At 38.4% G+C, this 19,390-nt stretch overlaps 1 protein-coding gene and 1 long non-coding RNA gene across 3 annotated transcripts; both read right to left on the bottom strand.

The window, feature by feature from the left end:
- Window positions 1–222: 222 nt before the first annotated feature.
- Window positions 223–6,401, bottom strand: LOC144210950 (syntaxin-2-like). Its single transcript, XM_077737924.1, has 8 exons — window positions 6,072–6,401; window positions 5,899–5,998; window positions 5,603–5,677; window positions 3,762–3,832; window positions 2,491–2,599; window positions 1,461–1,534; window positions 932–1,072; window positions 223–845 (listed from the first exon to the last, which is right to left on the bottom strand). The coding sequence occupies exons 1-8, from the start codon at window positions 6,120–6,122 to the stop codon at window positions 615–617; spliced, it is 852 nt and encodes a 283-aa protein (XP_077594050.1). The 5' UTR covers window positions 6,123–6,401; the 3' UTR covers window positions 223–614.
- A 1,342-nt stretch (window positions 6,402–7,743) lies between these two features.
- On the bottom strand, window positions 7,744–19,372 carry LOC144210521 (uncharacterized). Of its 2 annotated transcripts, none has more exons than XR_013329395.1 (3): window positions 19,124–19,372; window positions 13,559–13,678; window positions 7,744–7,897 (listed from the first exon to the last, which is right to left on the bottom strand). It is a non-coding gene; the product is annotated as an uncharacterized LOC144210521 (long non-coding RNA). The 2 variants fall into 2 exon arrangements; XR_013329396.1 differs by lacking the exon at window positions 7,744–7,897 and adding an exon at window positions 13,090–13,336.
- Between the last annotated feature and the right edge of the window lie 18 nt (window positions 19,373–19,390).

Raw genomic sequence — 19,390 nt, 5'->3', positions numbered from 1 at the left:
GGGTGCAGTGGAATCTTATCCAGGACACTGAAATGAGAAGGCAGAGGAGTCATTGAGTTCAACATGGCAGCATTCCCATAATGCAGATACAAGTCAGATAACGCGTTTTAAACTGAATTACTGGACTGCTTGTATTACATTTGGAAGGATTCCATTTCCCATCACACAGTAAAGTATTATACAGTATACTGGGGCAGAAATAAGATGAAACAAAAAATCTGATGAGTCATACACAGTGTTGAAATTTATTGGTAAAGGCAAATGGCAGAGGATGTTACTGGCTAAAGGGACCTACACGATTAAACACTGTAAAGTGGAAGACGTTGAGAAGACTCATTAAAGTTTTAGTGTTTTCAGGCCACCTATTGGAGAGAGAAAGACAAAGATTGATTTAGGGAGTCTGCAGTCTTCTAGCAAACAGTCATCTGCACATGCATTTTCAATTGTCCTCGGAAGAAGTCTGTGAATATCAAAGGCTTATTTTGGAATTCATTACGTATGGTGTCATAAGAAAATTGCGCAAAGTATATTTCAGTTTAAATCTGCCATTCTTACATAAGTTAAAAACATGTAGTTTGCATTTTAGACAATGCAATTCATCCTGCAGTCAAAATTCATTTAGCATTTGGAGTTCTGCCATTGTGCTCTCGGGTGGTGGGGTTTGTTGGACTTGTGCGTGTAACATCCGAAGTTTGCCTCCTGAAGGACTTGAAGAATTTCGGCAGAGACACTATCTTGTAAGGATTTTTCTTATATGTCACTGCTTTGTGCGTCTCTTCTTTGGACTCCTCCACATATACTGCAGCACTCGCCACATTCTTTTCTATGATGTTCTTCAACTCCCCCTGGCGGACAATTATATAGTTTTGAAGAGATGTTGAAGCCAGTTAGATGGGTAGATATTTACAAAAAAATAAGACGTCATTCATACCTGACTTTCCAGAAGCAAAGCCATGTCGCCCAAGACGTTGTGGAGCTCTGTGATACTTGCCTCTAAGCGAATGATGTCCTCATGACGAGATTTAATCTCATTCAGAGCCTTGCCCGAAATACAAGCGCCAGATTCGACAATCTGGAAAACATGAAGAGTTGAAGGCACTAGACCTGGAAAAATCCACCCCCCATCCCAACACATGTCACTACTCTCTTAAAATCATTGACTAATTGGCATTTTGCTATTTGAAAAAAAAAATCATGAATCTATGACAAATTAGACCTGGGTTCAAATCCAGGTCGCTATACCAGTATGGAGTTTGCATGTTCTCACTGGCCCTAAAAAAAGTGACCAAAGCAAATACATGCTTTGGTCATTTTGTCAGCCATTTCGGGAAGTATTTTTTGATTTGTGAAGTTTTTTTAATGTGTACAATATACACCATAAGCAGTTTGATTTTTATACTGACAAACCAAAACTAAATGAACATAAAGTGAGGTCCATGCGTAGACAACATGTAACTGACATCAGATATGAAAACGGTCACATTGTGGCAGTTGAGCATCTCCTCCAACTCCTCATCCGTTGGCACTTTGTCCACTGTGAAAAGACCACAATAAATTAACCCTTCACAGTAATCCCTCGAATATCACGGATAATGTAGACCAGACATGGCCGTGATAATTGAAAAACAGCGAAGTAGGATCACCCTTATTATTCCTACCATACTGTTTTCGTGCCTATACAGAAATACAAGTACACAAACAAGTGTGAAGTGTCTTCCACTTGCGAGTTCCAGCGTGACTTTTGACATTTTTATGAACTTTCTTTTTATACTTAAGATTAAAAAAAACATGAAAACATGTTGAAGCTGCAAAGTGGTGAAGGATCACAATAAAGTAATCCCTCGAATATCGTGGTTAATGTATACCCGACATGGCCGCAAAGTAGGATTATTTTGGCTACCATTTTTTTCTTTTTCAGTGCCGAGTACTAGTAGCAAGTGGAAGACAGGGGAGTGGCTTCTGCTTGCGAGTTTCAGCATGGATTTTCACATTTTTATGAACTTAAAATAGAAAAAAATAATTAATAGTAGAAAAAAGAATTGAATTTGCGATAAATTGAGTCACGATAATTGAGGCAAGACTGTATTGGGCAAGTGACAGAGACTGCATTATCTGGAGACTCGAGATAGGAAACAATTCATTGGACAGGTTGATTAAATATTGCACTACTTTTGGTAAAATCTTGCTTGAACAAGAGGTTGCAATTTGGATCGGCTTCCATTTTACTGGACAGATTTTTTGGTATGAAGGTCAGTCATTTTTATGACCTGGCGTCCCTGGAGATAGACAAGGCCTGACCCAACCTGAACCTGAAGAAATGATTGAAATTTTAGGCCCGATTGGTGGGGTTGGGCCGGGTTCGGGCTGGGGCAATGGATCTCACCTCTAAGAGGTACCATAAAACCCTGAAATGTATGTTCATCCATTTTTCCCCTTTCAAATATGCAAGGAAAGACAACTAGAAAAAATAGAGAAATGTCTCAGACTTACCAATCTGCAGCTGTCTCTGAATGCGGGTTTTGCATTTCTCTTTGAAGGCTACTTGTGTGTTGTAGTGGCTTGTCATGAGCTCAGAAAAGCAGCGCGTCAGGTGTGTGTGCTGGCACGGGGGACAACAAAAATCAAATTCAAGATATTATTGGGATGTGTTGACTACTGAATTGTTGTGTTTTGTTCAACAGTTTCATAAATAAACTAGGGATGTCCTGATCCCATATTTTTGTACACAAGTTGAGTTCAAGTGACTTGAATTTTTCGGATAAGCTAGTCCCAATCAGATGTCTCCGAAATGTGTTAAGGAGGAAAAAATACCATGATGAAAATAGCTGATCCAAATTATTTCCCCAATTTGAACAAACCTATCCAACATTAAAGTGGTGCCTGAATTCAGTTGGAATAGGCTCCTGCACACCGCACAACCCTTGTGAGGATAAGCGTGTTGGATCGAATCCATATGCATTCAATAACTTCGGATCAGAGGAAGCACACAGAGTCGGTCATGATGACAATTTATCAGACTTCAGCTGAAGGAGGGGGTCAGAGTAGCCAGCACTGGGGGATGTGTCCATCCCCCAGCCTGACCAGTTCGAATCCCTAGCTACCCCCAACAGTTAAGCTAGTTTTATTAACAAAGGGTCATGTGACCTAGGTACAAACTTTAGGCGGGAAGGTGTGAACAAAGAAATGGGCGTGTCATGGTATATGACGCGCCCCTAACTCATAGGTGTCATGATGGAAATTTCCACTAGGCTATCCAAAATTCTATCATAGTGACTATACTTTTTGAAAAATTCTTTTTAATCGTAATTTTCTTCACTTTTATGCCCGTTGTTTTGTAGTTTGTTTCACTGCTGTAAAAATACAGAACAATACTGTATTGAATATCTGTTTTTTACCCCAAGATTATTTTGTTGTTTGTAGCCCTTCACTCTTTCACTGTCATAAGCAGTTGCAGAAAACAAATAAATTTCAATTGTAAAGGCTTGCATTGTTTCAATGCCACATATGGCCATAGACGTCCAATTGAGTACGACTAAGGCACCTGTCACGATCCAATGATGCCACCACTCAAAACGAATTGGATGTCAATTGTTTACAATGGCAGCCAATGAGTTAATACTTAAAAATAAATCTACCTGTTTTTTTTAATCCAATTCTGATCCTATGACAATGATGTGATTAGGCCCAATTTCTGACATGATGATAATGACGATGGAGAATCTGGGATATCTCTAAAATACACAATTAAAAAGACTACTCACCTGATTTTTCTTTATACGTTGCATGACTGAGGTACTATCGCCACAATCCACAGTGAAACCATCCCGCAATGCTAGTGAAAAACATAAAAAGTAGATGTTTTAATAATGAGAAATGATGAAAAAGAGATGACAGGCAGGGTGAAGTGTTTGTATAGTTTAGTAGTGTGTCTGGTGATTTGTCACAGGCCTCGGTTTCTTTGTTTTGCTATTGTATTTGCTAAAAAAATTAATGGTCAATTTAAAAAGCAATGAAAGAATATGAAGAGGTGCAAAACACTGTTCACATAATTGTGAACAATAATGCATTTAAACCCAAAACAGCGACAATAACGTAATGTAAACTCTAAAAGCCATACTGCAATCTACAATACTAACCAATATGATATCTTTTATATGGGAGTTCAGTGATCTACAGATACATCTAAATATTAGGATATAATTTAAGTGTTCTCTTTATAAAGTTATTCCAAAATGTCAAATTTGCTACTCATTAAACTATAACTCGACTCCATGATTTATTTTTTCAGCAACATGCCTATTTATTTATTTAGTAACTTATTTATTACCTATTTATTTATGTCTAAAATGTATTTCTTGTGTTCCTGTGTCTGTATTCTCAGTGCCCTCACTGGGCAAATAACAATTTTCTTTTTATTTACTTGAATGGGCCTAGTTCCAATAAGTCCTGTCAAAACCCATACTATGAAGACCCGAATAATAGTAGGCACTGGAATAATAGTAGGGAGTGGAAAATTCCAAATGAATTAATAATAGTAGGCACCGGAATAATAATTAGTGTATTTTTTAGGGATAGGATTATTAGGATAATTAGTGTCCAAACAGATTTGATGCATAGAATTAAAGCTATGATGGAATATTTATTATAAAATCATAACAAGAACAATCATTATTATTTTAATCAACAGTTTACTAGTAGCATGTAACAAAATAATATGTTTAAATTCCACAATTAGCTACAAATTAAAGTCATGATGATCGATTACATAAGCTACTGTAAAGAAATAATCAACTTTTCTGTCAGTCCAAATAAATGGCTCAATTCAAACTGTTAAACATCAGTTTCAGATACATAAAGAAATATCATATGAAGCAACAAAAGTCTACAAGTGTACTTTGTAGTGATAATATTTGTGGGTATTAGCCAGCCTTTTCATTTTTCTTCAATGGTTTTACTTGCATTCATGACTCTTTTCTTCAAACTGTGTCTGGCTTTTGTTACGGTGTCTTTCATCTGACACAGAAATGGCAAAAAAAAGTGTCGTCTACCAGTGGCATTTGCACGTTCTTACTAGTACGTTAGTAAAAACAGCACGTGTGCTTTACACATAGAAAGTTAATGACATAGAACAATGTTGCTGTTGCACGGACTTAATTGAGGCAAAAATTAATAATCGTAGGCACCCGAATAAGAATCGTAGGCATGCGAAAATTTGAGTTGAAAAAATAATCGTAGGCATACGATTATTCGGGTCTTCATAGTAGTTAGTCATGGAGGAAAATAAAACTGCTGTACAGGAGCTGCCGGGGTGTTGGTCTTGTCGACACAAAATAAGGAGCCGTATTTGCTTAAAATTTAAGTTTTTGGGAACAACTATAACATTTTTTTTAAAACCGTCTAGCTTGTTGTAAGTGTTATATAAACATAATTGGATGTATGTGTAAGTATGTCTACGATAACAAAATATATACAGTGGTACCTCAACTTACCCAAGTATGAAATATTCAGGTTACAAAAAGTGTCAAAATGAAAATGTAGTTTCTAGATATAAAAAGAGATATTAAAGAGGTATTTTTCTCCATAAACCAAAACATGCACCCACTTTTTAACATTGCTTGGAACACTTTTGCATCAATCTGGATTTTGTTGTTCAACAGCTCCAGCTCATCTCTGCATTCTGAGAAAAGCACAGTTAAATTATTATTATTATTATCATTATTATTACAGTGCAAGTTGCTTCAATTATACTTTGTTGGATGTTTGCCTGACTCGTAGGACAATAAAAAGTGAATCATATTGCAAGCAAGTAGCTATTGCTTTCAAAAAGCCTTTGAATTTGGATGATAAATAATTGAGATGGAGCAAAATTGTGGTGACAAACACAAAATGACCTCTTACTCTTGTCAGGGTTTGAGGAAGCAAGAATACCAGTTTGTTTTTTCTCCATTTCTTCTACTTGACAAGACATCTTTTGTATGAGAGTCCTTAGTTCGCCTACCTGTAATCAAACCGAAGTTGTCAGCCAGCCGGAGGCAAAATAAGACAAGAAACTTGCTCAGCTGGAGACTTACCGCTTGGAAAAACTCCTCCATGATGACTTCACCGTTGGGTGCATTTGCCATAATGTCGAAAAAAGCAGCCTTCGTTCCTGTTGAAAATAGCAAATATATCTGTCTAAATCGCCCCCTGTTCCAGCTGGCAGGATCGCCAGATGCGAAAATGTTCTTTTTTTTTTTTTTAATCCAGAGTTGACAGTCTTTAAAACCCGGAGTCAGTTGTATTGTGTGGACCACGACGTCGCCAGGTGCTGTTACAAGCCAAGTTGGGCACACCTGCACACAGGTGAGTCACGTGAGCGCGCGGCCGCGACAAAAGGCAAACAAAGAAATTGGCTTCCTTCCGTCAACTACTTTGCATGCACAATGGGCCAAAAATGTACTATAGTAACTGTACACTAGATGGCGACATTTCGCGAAGCATATTGAACACTCATACTGCCTACGTCACCCAACTGAAGTTCGGGTTATTCTAAAGTGGTTCTTGTCTCATCTCATCTCATTTTTTGAACCGCTGTATCCTCATTAGGGTGGCGAGGGGTGCTGGAGCCTATCCCAGCTGACTCCGGGACAAAGGTGGGGGACACCCTGAATTGGTGGTCAGCCAATCGCAGGGCACAAGGAGACAGATAACCATACACACTCACAACCATACCTAGGGGCAATTTTGACTGCCCAATCAGCTTACCATGCATGTTTTTGGAATGTGGGAGCAAACCGGAGTACTAGGAGGAAACCCACGCAAGCCCAGGAAGAACATGCAAACTCCATACAGTTGTACCGACCTGGATTTGAACACAGGACTCCAGAGCTATGAGGCCGATGGGTTAGTTAGCCACACGCACCACCGGGCCGCTTCTTAGCTGGTTTGTATTTAAAAAAACAGAAAAATAAAAAAATAGAAGTGGGGGATGTGAGGGATGCCCTGAATCAGTGACCAGCAAATTGCAGGCCACTAGTGGAAAGACAACCATGCATGCTCACATTCATACCTAGAGGCAATTTAGAGTGTTCAACCAAATTATCACGCATGCCTTTGGAATGTGCGAAGAAACCGGAGTACCTGGAGAAAACCTACGCAGGCGCGGTAAGAACATGCAAACTCCAGACAGGTGGGCCGAGCTGGATTAGGACCCCGGCGCTGCGAGGCCGACGCGCTAACCACTCAATCTACCGTGCTTAACTAAAATATATTTTAATAAACTATGTGAGCTGGGGAAAAACACTTGGACTTATTTCCTTCTAAGGAAAATAATAGTTGTCCATCTCCTCATGACCTACGATTGGCTGGCCACCAGTTCAGGGTGTCACCCCGCCTCTGCCCGGAAGTCAGCTGGGATAGGCTCCAGCACCCCCGTGACACTAATGAGGATAAAGCAGTTCAGAAAATGAGGAGCGATATTATATATTTATTTTAAATGTGTGTTTCAGGTGCGGCCCTTTGGAGCAAGTGGTTAGCGTGTCGGCCTCACAGCTCTGGGGTCTTGGGTTCAAGCATCCCCCGTGACCTTAATGTGGATAAAGCAGAGAATTGTCCAAAAGCCAGAAAACATGGCGACTAATTCACTTCATGATGTTGCCACCAGGTGGCAGAGCAGACCATCTACTAATGGGTGTGAGTGTTGTCTTGCAAAAGGAGGCTGTGGCTGCAAATTTAACATTCACCTGGCTTGGATGCAGGCAGGCATTGAAGAATAAAAATGATCACTCTCCCAATTTGTCCGGCAATTTATGGTAATTACTGCATGTCTTTGCCCTCCATTTTTCCCCTGGTCAGTCAAAATAGTCACCTGTTGGTCTGGAGGGGGGCAAACCTATCTTCCGCTTAGTTGACTTGACAGCTACAGATGAGATAATTAAAAGAAATTAGTTGATGGATGAATGAATTCAATTAAAACAAGTAATGTCTAGATTTTCTAAGTAAAGTCATGAATTACTGTAAGTAATTAAAGAGGAACAAATGGGTCCTCAAAACATCTGAAATGTACTCCCTGTTTACCCCCCGAGCCCTTCAAAAAAATTTGCATTTATATTCACTTTCGTTCTTCTCAGTTAAATCAGAAAAGCAGGAATTGAAACAGCAGGAATGACCTTTCCAAAAAAGTGACTTGCTTATCTGTGCAATGAAGTGGTAATGACCATAATGAAATACAGTTGATTTACAATTTAATATACATCACATTCAAACCCGTCTGATAGTGCAAATTTTATCTTTTCTGGATAGATCTTTTCAAGCAGCTTTTCACCATGGGTTCCTACCAATTATCGGTAAAATTTCTAATATTTAGTGTGGAAAAAATAATAATTTAAGTATATTTATGCCCGGTGAAAGCAGTAAGGAATCTCTTTTTTGTATCAACACGCAAAAATTTTTTACCTCCCTTTATTTTCTTTTACTTTCTTTATTGTGATGTCATAAAACCTCTATTGAAGAAGCCTAAATTGCATTGTTTACACATGAAGCTATATTGGATTTTATGTTGTTTAACAGACTATTGCCTTTTTAATATTGTATTATTGTAAAGTGTTTAGAGTTAGCGCTGATATTCTCATTCAAATAGAAGGTCAAAGATGTAAAATGGATGAGCATCCCCCCCAAATTCTTGTGTGTGAAATAAAACCAACATTCTATCCTGGAATACACATCATGAAGGGCTAACTGCATACAAGATACATATTTTACTGGAAATATAAAATCACTGAAACTGATGTAGATGGTTAATTTTATAGTCTCAGTAAAACATGGGGAGATACTGGTCGTGAATGAGGTCCAAGGAGAGGGGGCAAAAATGGGTAACTCCTATCTCTAGGCAGCACTGTATGCTGATTTTTGACAGACCTTACTACTTTAAATTTCAAAAGACACAGAATAGAAACTTTGCTAGCTGGTAGATTTTTGACAAACTTCTTTGCAGTTGTACATTTATGTTCTATTATGATTTGCAGTGGCGGTAGGTGAATTTCAAATCGACACCTTCAGTGCTATGTCTGAATCAATCCAACCCTAAAAAAATATTTCATGGCTATAAAACCTCTTTAGATACAGTTTGATAGCTCTGACTTGTCCACTCTATCCCTAGCCAATCATAGTTGGTGAAAGCGACGACGTATGATGACGCCTTTGAGAAGGCCTTGGTGTCGCCAACTGGAAATCTGATTGGTTAAAGCAAGTTTTATCGATGCTTGTTTGATGCAACAGAGCCTACAGAAGTTATTGTGGAGGCTTCAACGCAGATTCCTGACCCTGGCAACAAATAATGGCTGAAATTTGATTGGTTAGATGCTTAAATATGAAAACACATCTGGAAGCAGCACAACCAGGGGAAAAGCAATAAAATGAAGGTTACAGACAATTTAGAATTATTTAGGTATTAAGTATTCATGGGCAAAACATAATTAACATCGTTCTCTGATTCAAATATTTTTTTATGCAGCTGAGAAGGCCATCCAGGCTCTAACGGTCCACCACTGATTATTTGTGATAATTTCAATATTTTTCAAATTGTAGGCATCAGTGTCACAGATTCTTTATTGTTATTTGTCAACGTGACTGTTAACAATAGCAAATTTGAGTTTTGTGGAATTGTTGTGGGTTGTGCGACCCAGTGTATTGAGTGGTTATCACGTCGACCTCACAGATCTGGGGTCCTGGGTTCAAATCCAGGTCGGTCCATCTGTGTGGAGTTTGCATTCTCCCCTGTGTGGTTTTCTCCGGGTACTCTAGTTTTCTGCCACATTCCAAAGACATACATGGTCGGCTGATTGGACACTCTAAATTGCCCCTAGTTTTGCGTGTGAGCGTCAATGGTTGTTTGTCTCCTTGTGGCCACCAATTCAGGGTGTACCCTCCCCGTGCCTGGAGGTAGCTGGGAGAGGCTCCCCTCTCTCACGACCCTAGTGAGGACAAAGCGGTTCTGTAAATGAATGAATGGATGAAAAAGAATTTACTGCTTCACATTACAATTAAAATACAAACATTTTAGCTATACCCCGACAAAATAGTGATACAGTATCATTCACGGATTGTTTTATGAGGAATGGCGTATCTTGTACCACGTAAAGATCCCTACAGCATATGGTGCAACTTTCTTTCTTTGCTAAAGAAAACTGCCCTGCTTTTTACCATTGTGGAAATGGGCAGTCTACCTCTTAATGAGTGCTTAGATGAGTTATCTCTCATGTCAAGAAGTTCTGATTAAATATAGATGAAATATATTTACCATAATTAATGGTCTTTTTCCCCGTATTGATCAGAGACTGGAAAAACGACGAATCCAAATTGCATGAATGTCATTTGGGATAGTATATGTGATGTGCACCAGGATAAAAAGGATCAAATGAGACTTTGTTAGAAAATAAAAACATAAAATTTTGCTTTAGGATCCTGGTGCGAGGACAGCGTGGACCATAAAAATAACTAACCTCCACCATACAAACATGACTGCCACTTGCTAGTCCATGCATCAGACTCATCTTATGTCATCTGATTTTCTGAACCACTTTATCCTCATTAGGGTCATGGTGGGTGCTGGAGCTTATCCCAGCTGATTCCAGGCCAGAGGCAAGGTCACTCTGGATCGGTTGCCAGCCTATCGCAGAGTACAAGGAGACGGACAACCATGCACACTCAGACTCATACCTAGGGGCAATTTAGAGTGTGTAATCTGCCTACCATGCATGATTTTGGAATGTGTGAGGAAACCAGAGTACACGGAGAAAACCCATGCAGACCCACACAAACACCACACAGGTGGACATGACCTGGATTTGAACCCAGGACCCCTGAGCTGTGGGGCTTACACGCTAACCTCTCACCTCACCGGGCTGCCCATGCACCAGACTAGGGAGCCATTTTTCTTGTGTTTTTTTAAATGAAATGTGCATCAGGTGTTTTATACAGAAATCTCAATCAATAGAGTTTCTTTGTTTAAATGTCATTCGTGGCCGATGTTTTGTTTTTTTGAGACAGGTCAATATGTGGAGATGCTGACATTTTCCCTTCATTGAGTTTTTTTCAATTCATATACTGCATGCAGGCTAATAATAGTTACAGTACAACAACAATTTACTTTGGCAATCAGTGATAATGGTATGACTAGATAATTGCTTAGATTTGTCACTCAGGAAAGAAAAATGTATAAGCAGTTGCAACTCTACTTACGAAATCCCTTGATTCCAGAAATTGTTTTGTAACTTGAATGTTTATATATAGAAGCATATTTAACATTGCATTATCAAAATTGATTGCAAGATCATTAATAGTAAATTAATCAATTATACTTTTCAACTCTGAGAATGGCTTTCAACAAATAACATTGTAACATGTGAATTGTTTATGGCTCTCTCTGTGAAAAAGGTTCCCGACCCATAGGTTAGGCCCTAACCCATGGGTAGTCTGTCTTTCGCCTGTAGTCAGCGTGACAAGGCTTGAGCAATCCCCTAACGGTTAGGGGATTGCTCAAGCCTTGTCACGCTGACTACAGGCAAAAGACAGACTACACCAGGGGTGGGCAAACTATTCCATAAAGGGCAGCAGTGGGTGTGTGTTTTCATTCCAACCTATAAGAGGAAACCTTTCCACCAATCTGGTATACTAGAAGTGCAATCAGTGGATTGCAGTCAGGTGCTTCTTGTTTCATTGGGTGAACTGCTTGTACTGGATCGGTTGGAACAAAAACCCGCACCCACAGCGGCCCTCGAGAATCGTTTTGCCTAGAGTGATCACCAGCCAGGTGTAGGGCACACAGGCGGACAAATAGCCATCCACACTCACAATCATACCGCCACCAGTGGAAATTGTGCCCACAGCGAAGTCATGCGAGTGAACCTCTACACCATGAGGCAGCCCTTAACAATCTTTTAAACCAATTACTTTGAGTTGATGATATGAATAAAGATTAAACTAGATTCCAGGGTCACAGTGTGAAGTGAATTTATTTTCGATATCATAATCGTCGGAATACATTTGTATGTGCACATCACTAGTGGGGATTAACAATTCATGATTCTTCTCGGTTAAAAGGCTTTCTTGTCACCCTTGTGATCTGCTTCTATGGCTCACTGCTGTTTCTGGAGAACATCACCTCGATATGAACTTTCAGACTGTTAGCAAAAAGGCCAGTGCTTGCATTATTGGAAGTAAACCAAATATGTGTGAAGTCGTTACACTGATCCCTCGTTTTTCGTGGATAATGTAGACCAGACATGGCCGCGATTATCTAAAAACTGCGCATTAGGATCACCCCTATTATTACTATATACATGGTTTTGTGGCTATACAAAACTACAAGTACACAAATTAAATAATCAAGAAGAGTATTTATTAAATATCACAGTTACAGGCATATGAAAAGACTGCAATGTATTAATTTCTAAATATATAATCTATACATTTAAAAAATAATACAATTAAAAATACTTTAAATTCAGCACTCACATTGAAAATTGTTAATCCCCACTTGATTGAAATAATACACTGGTTATTGGAGTTTTACAGTCCAAGTCCTCTTTGTCAGATTCGAGAGGCATTTGTCTTGTATAAATATTACTGTTGTTGTTGATACTGTTAAGACGCTTGCCAAATTCAATGGCTCCGACCATGTTGTCATTAGGCTCCGTCTGAGTGGCCCCATGCAGTGTGTTGACGTGCTATGGTCATGCCAGCTTCACGACCGTATATACGTCGCAAATCCCTCATAATGCTTGTTCATGTTTTTATTCCTCGGAGTCTTAGACCACACGAGAATTTGTAGTTCTGCACTTTAGAAGATGCTAACTTCGGGCGGTGAACAACGGCGCATGTGCACCGGTAGCCAAGCGAAAGCGCTTTGTGGAGAAGAACGGCAACCTCGGCAAAGAGACCAGCTCCTACATCTCGGACCTTTTCACCACGGTGGTGGACCTCACGAGAATTTATTTTTATTTATCCGCAGCATACAGATATCTTTTTTTATTTTTTATTTTACAGTCTGTAGCTTTCAATGGCAACCACAGTTCTGTAAAAACTTGGATTCTGTCAGGATTTTATTTCATATTCATATCTTTGGTTGCAAAGAAGAGTCGCCTTGTGGTGTAGAAGTTCACTCGCCTGACTTCGACACGGGCAGGCACAGTATGATTGTGAGTGCGGACGGTCATTTTTCTCTCTGTGTGACCTACAACTGACTTGCGACCAGTCTAGGGTCTACTTGTTTCCCTTTCACCCAGAGGTGGCACAGAAGATGAATGAATGATTAGTTCATGAGAAATCAGAATGTTTGCTTCTTCATCAGCTCGGAAATCTGTCAAGAAAATTTAACACTTTGGTGGTGCAAAAATGTATCAGGCAACATCATGTGTCACCCTTCATGTGGGTGTCTGTCGTCCCTACATTGATTTTGTTGTAAATAAATAAAAATGCAAACAATGTAAAAATTTTAAAAAACAGCTGGATTGAATGCAGCATCTACTACCCCACATGGCACCATGCTGTATTCAGCAGATTTACAAACCTAGTAACTGACCTGAGAGAACAGAACAAGAAATGATGAGGAGGTTTTGTTGAGTGGTTACAACAAGAATTGAGGATAAACCATGCCTTGAGCCATCTGTCAGCCTCCTCTCCAGATGGAGTGTTGAAAGACCTGCACGCACATAATTCATCATCATTATTATTAGTCCCGAAAAAGTCCCGGAAGTGTTCTGTTCAGTCGTAGGCTTTGTCATCATCATCGGATAATCAAAAGCCTATTGTCATCATAGACAGAAGCGTATGACGAAATTGGTTCATTTGTAAGCCGTTTGGCTAGCATGCATCCTTGTCGCTTTTGCCCTCTGCTCAGTCTGGAAGAACGATGATATGATTTAACACGATTTGTTATTCGTCGCACAAGAATTTATCCTGACACTGCAAGTTGCTCTACTAGAAGGTGGTGTGATTTCTGATCGGTACAGCTTCATTGCTGTTGTAAGTCTCACTTACAGAATTGCCAAAAGTGACTTTGGCCACCTTCCATAACCAGTTATAATTCATGTAAAAATGACAATTGAAAAACTGGAACCTGCAAACTTGATTGCCAGGTGGTCACAGAAAAACAGCATGTACTATATTATTTTTTGTATTGTACGTAATTTTAGAATTGAAGACTTTTTTTTTGATTGGTTTTGCTTTTTGAAGGATTTACCATAGATAATGTATTTTTCGAACTATAAATCGCAAACGCAAACTGAAAGGGAAAAAACACATTGCACTGGAATACTAGTTGAATTTTATTTTATAAATTAAAATCAAAGATCAGACATGTCCTATAAAATGTTCATATAGTAGGAACAATACAAAAAAACTAACCGCCTGATGGTTTAGTGGTTCACTTGCCGAACTTCTTTGCGGGCAGGTGCAGGGTCGTTTCGCACTGGTCGCTAATTGTGAGTGCAAATTGCATTGTCTGTGGGCTCTATGGCTAACTGGCAAGCAGTCTAGGGTGTAGTCTACCTTTCGCCCAATATCAGCAAGGATAGGCTCCAGCAACCCATAAATGCACAATTCGCAAGATGAATGAATGAATATCTTGCCCCAATGGAGAGAAAGACAGAAGAACTCTTTGGGCTTCACCCAAAAAGACTGCAGTACTACTTTCTGTGTTAGTATTCTCATAGGTAACATAAAACAGATATAATTAAATAGTCATCCTGAACCTACCAACATTTTTTTAAAAACAAATGACGAATTATGCCAGTGTGTAAACATGAGTACGGCCAGGGCTTTTTAATATTTATTTACTAATTAGTGAATATGTGCATTTTTATTGGTATGCTCACTTAAATAAGTAATACATTTAATTAAATGTTTCACCTACTGGTTGATGGATTGTGCTCCCTAATATACAGTCAATATGAATACTGGTCAAGTCTTGCATTTGTCTATGAACACTCACTTTTCTAATTCATTTCATGTTCTGAACCACTTAATCCTCACATGGGTCGCAGGGGGTGATGGAGCCTATCCATCGGGCAAGAGGTGGGGGACACCCTGATTAGGTGGTCAGCCAATTGCAGGGCACGAGGAGATGGACAAACATTCATGCTAACACTCATACCTATGGGCAAGGCGACCGTTCTTCTAAAACCAGAGTACCTAAACAAAACCCAAACAGAACATGCAAAGTCCACACAGGAGTGCTGACCTGGATTCAGACCCCAGAACTGTGAGGCTGACATGCTAACCACTCACCCCTCGACCCACCTTTCTCATTCATTTTCAGAAAAATTGAAAGTGTTGCGTTCATGTATTTACAGCAGTTAAAGATGGTGCCTAGCCAGAAAATATAGCTACATCAGCGACCCTTTAGCTAAAAAACTCAATCAATTATTCAGTGTTTCAATGAGACAAAGGAAGATAGAATATTTGTACTTCTCCCTTGTCGTAATGCAATTATTTACCCTCTCTCCCACCTCAGCCTAGTTTAACTTTGCTCTTTTGTTCCTCCTCTTTCTTTTTTATTCAGCCTCCACAACACTAGCATTTAAATTGACTGCATTTTCTTGGTCGCCATCAGCTGCAGTGAGAGAAAACAAATGGTATTTAACTCAATACTCAACAGAGCCAATCTCACAAAGGGATAAATGTGGTGGAATGCGGGAGAAGGGCAGGACGTAAACTTCTGTAAAAGTGATGGCTCTAAGCTTTTCTACCATCAGAGAACTACTTTTGTATGAAATTGAAAGAAAATGAAGCTGTAAATGTAGGATATATACTGTTAATTTTTCAGCTCACATTTTTTTACTGCACCATTGGTGTTTAATCCATGGCTCTGAACTTAAAACGCTGAAGCATGGGTTTTAAACCTTGTGAATAAGAGCTTGTACAGAGGAAAAAAACATTTCTTTTTTATGCTGTAACCACAGGCAACAACTCCACCCCTTCACATTCGATATTATTGAAATTTCTAAATGCCCTCTATAGAAGAAAAAAAATTGAATTATATGTAGTGGGCGGGGGATGTTCAGATGTTACAATATCTTCTAAAGATGATAAATTTGAACTAATGGACGTCAGGAGGAATTATATTGAAAATAACCTTCCACTGTGAGCAGATGTAACTGACCTGAATTTTTTTTTTTGATGAATGGTTACATATTTGTGTATTTGAGCTCTTACTGTAAGCAGTGCTGAGTTCGCTGCAAATACTAACACTGATTGTACTACTTCTACCTCTAAGCACCACTATATGGTGTCAAATATTGTTCTATGGAACCTACTGTTTGGATGATTTATGTGTACGTGTATATGTACATTTACATGTGTACACAAACTGGATTTTGTCTGCTAAACAATGTTCATTCATCTTCTGTACCTTGTATCCTAGTAAGGGTAAGGGGGGGTTGCTAGAGCCTGACCCATCTGACTTCAGGTGAAAGGCAGACTACTTTATAAACTAGTCGCCCGTCAGACATCAGGCACACAGAGAGACTGACGACCATTTGCACTCACAATCATACCACCACCAGCGGAAATCAGGCCCCCACCAAAGTCAGGCGGGTGAACCATTACACCATCAAAAGGCTAAAAAAATAATAATAATAATAATTAAAAAAAAAAAAAAATATATATATATATATATATATATATATATATATATATATATATATATATATATATATATATATATATATATATATATATATATATATATGTATATATATATATATATATATATATATATATATATATATATATATATATATATATATATATATATATATATATATATATATATATATATATATATATATATATATATATATATATATATATATATATATATATATATATATATATATATATGCATATGTATGTGTACGTGTATGTGAATACGTATACGAATGTGTATGTGTATACGTATATGAATGTGTATGTGTATACGTATACGAATGTGTATGTATATACATATGCGTATGTGTATGCATATGTGTATGCGTATGTATGTGTATGTGTATGCGTATGTATGTGTGTATATGTATGTGTGTATGTATATATATATATATATATATATATATATATATATATATATATATATATATATATATATATATATATATATATATATATATATATATATATATCAATTCAAATACATTTCATAAATGAAATGTTCCCTAAATAGCTAAATTCTCAAACCATTTGGTGTCCTCATATCCTGCTGCTGTTGTTTCTTTAATAACAATTGAATATGTTTATATTTTGCAATACTCATTAAGTGCATCTAATTTATTCATCTGTATTAAACTTTCATTTAATTTTCATTTCAGAAAAATTACATTCGAAAACTCATGTTCCAAGACTTATAAATATATATCCATAAATGGGGCTTTGTTACACGGATTTGTGGAATATCAGCAAGTTGAGCCATATGAAAAAAACTGAATATAAATTCACTTGCTCTGGTAAGTGAAAGAAAAAGGGGAGTGACTCAGAGATATTGCTATGTTGGTAGTGCTGCATGTATGAATGCATCCATCTCCCCGTTGTCAACAAAACCAGCTTGGGTCCGTCGTATAACTGCGTTGTATATCAATTCTTGACACATCCATACACCATGCATGTTAAGATCAATCTCAATACTACAAGGGAACAACCATAATTTCCGATGTACTCTACAAATGACTTGACAGGGACGCTGTTTCTCGATGTTAGAGCCATTGCGTCGGTAAAAGGGAACACTCCCTGAGTAACGAGGAACAGAATTTCCAGAGCATAAAAGCCCTGCTGAGATTTCAGAGGGGAAGATAATTACACCAAGCCCCATAGAGGATGTGTGCTAAATTACCCGGTGGGGCGAGTGGTTACCGTGTTGCCCACACAGCTCTGGGGTCCTAGGTTCAAATCCAGCTCATGTCCACCTGTGTGGAGTTTGCATTTCCTCCCCAGGGCTGAGTGGGTTTCCTCAAGGTACTCCGTTTTCCTGCCACTTTCCAAAAATATGCATAGTAGGCTGATTGGACACTAGCCAAGAGTCAGCTGGGATAGGCTCAAGCACCCCCTCGATCCTAGTTCGGATAAAGCGGTTAAAAAAATGAGAGATTACTTTGTGCACCTTTGATTTACTGATTTTTTTGTGTTTTGATTTTACAGAAACATTAACAATGGATTTTTTTTGCAGGGACGACGCCAATTATTTTCTCATCAGATGACAACTGTTAATGTGTTATATATTTATGTAACTTACAACAATGTCTTGTCTATTGTGTGGCAATATCAATACATTGAAGTACAATTCAATTTTCAAAGACTTTTGATCACTGATCTATAATCCTTATTAAGCGTGATTTGTGTGTGTGTTTGTGTGTGTGTGTATGTTAATATTCTCTCGCTACGTTTGTCCAAACCGTGCAACGTAGAGAGTTGAATTTTCTTTATGGTGGTCAGAAACGGCTGACGGATACTATTAGACGAGTGAATGAATTTCTTCACCTTCTCCAAGTGTGTAAACTCAATCTTTTATTTCATAAACACCATTTTTTCAAAATATATATTTTTTAAACAGCACAACAATTGTCTTTTGTTACTAAACAAGCAGGGTGTGGGGGGGGGCGTCGGGCCTCCCTCTTTGTATTCTTATAAAATCATTCATTATCGCCTGCTCTCTGCCCTCACTGGGTGACATTGCCACCCCTCGCTACCTCAGCAGAGCTGCCGGGAACATTGTTAGGGGCTCTTACCACCCTGGTCACAACCTGTTCCAGCTGCTGCCCTCTGGCAGACGCTACAGGTCTCACAAAACATGGACAAATAGTCTTAGGGATAGTTTTTCCCCCCAGAGCCTGAACTGAATTCGCATTAGCATGACACACAATCCCTTCTGTGCAATAACTTCGGGGTGTGCAATAACAATGTGCAATATCTTAGATTGTGCAATATTTCAGAATTACCTTGCCCAGACGTGACTTTTTAAATTACTTATCTATGTTTTTATTGGGAAACACGCACTTTGTGGAGTAGCACCACTAATTTCTTCATACGCTGCTGTTGTAGAATGACAATAAAGGCCTTTTGAATTTGACTTTGGCTTTAAAAGGAAGTAAATACATACCCATCCATGTCTTCCCTTTTATATGCACCTAATCTATTTACTCGTGCGTGTGAGAAATTTGTGTGATTTTATTATATTCGTCCTTGTCGGTATCACCTTACTTCAAAAACTTAAAAGAAAAAAAACACGCATGTTTACAATAAATACCAAAAAATGCCAATTCCTGAGTTAATTTGAACATTTGCAAGGACAAGTTTATAGTATTTGAAATATATTTGCTTTAGATTGTTGTTGTTGTAGTATTCTTTCAAAAAATAAAAATAAATA

Source organism: Stigmatopora nigra, chromosome 17 (genome assembly GCF_051989575.1).
Source record: "Stigmatopora nigra isolate UIUO_SnigA chromosome 17, RoL_Snig_1.1, whole genome shotgun sequence".
NCBI lineage: Eukaryota > Metazoa > Chordata > Actinopteri > Syngnathiformes > Syngnathidae > Stigmatopora > Stigmatopora nigra.
Note: the sequence above shows the minus strand (reverse complement) of the source record. Positions and strands in the feature narration are given on the sequence as shown.

Bases quoted from the DNA above. Each gene is read 5' to 3' on its own strand.
- LOC144210950 (XM_077737924.1), bottom strand. From the start codon at position 6,122: ATGGCAAATGCACCCAACGGTGAAGTCATCATGGAGGAGTTTTTCCAA. The intron at 3,833-5,602 runs GTGGGTGCATGT...GTTTTTCACTAG, and splicing joins GTTCCAAGCAATGTTAAAAA to CATTGCGGGATGGTTTCACT. The intron at 2,600-3,761 runs GTGAGTAGTCTT...CCCCCGTGCCAG, and splicing joins AACGTATAAAGAAAAATCAG to CACACACACCTGACGCGCTG.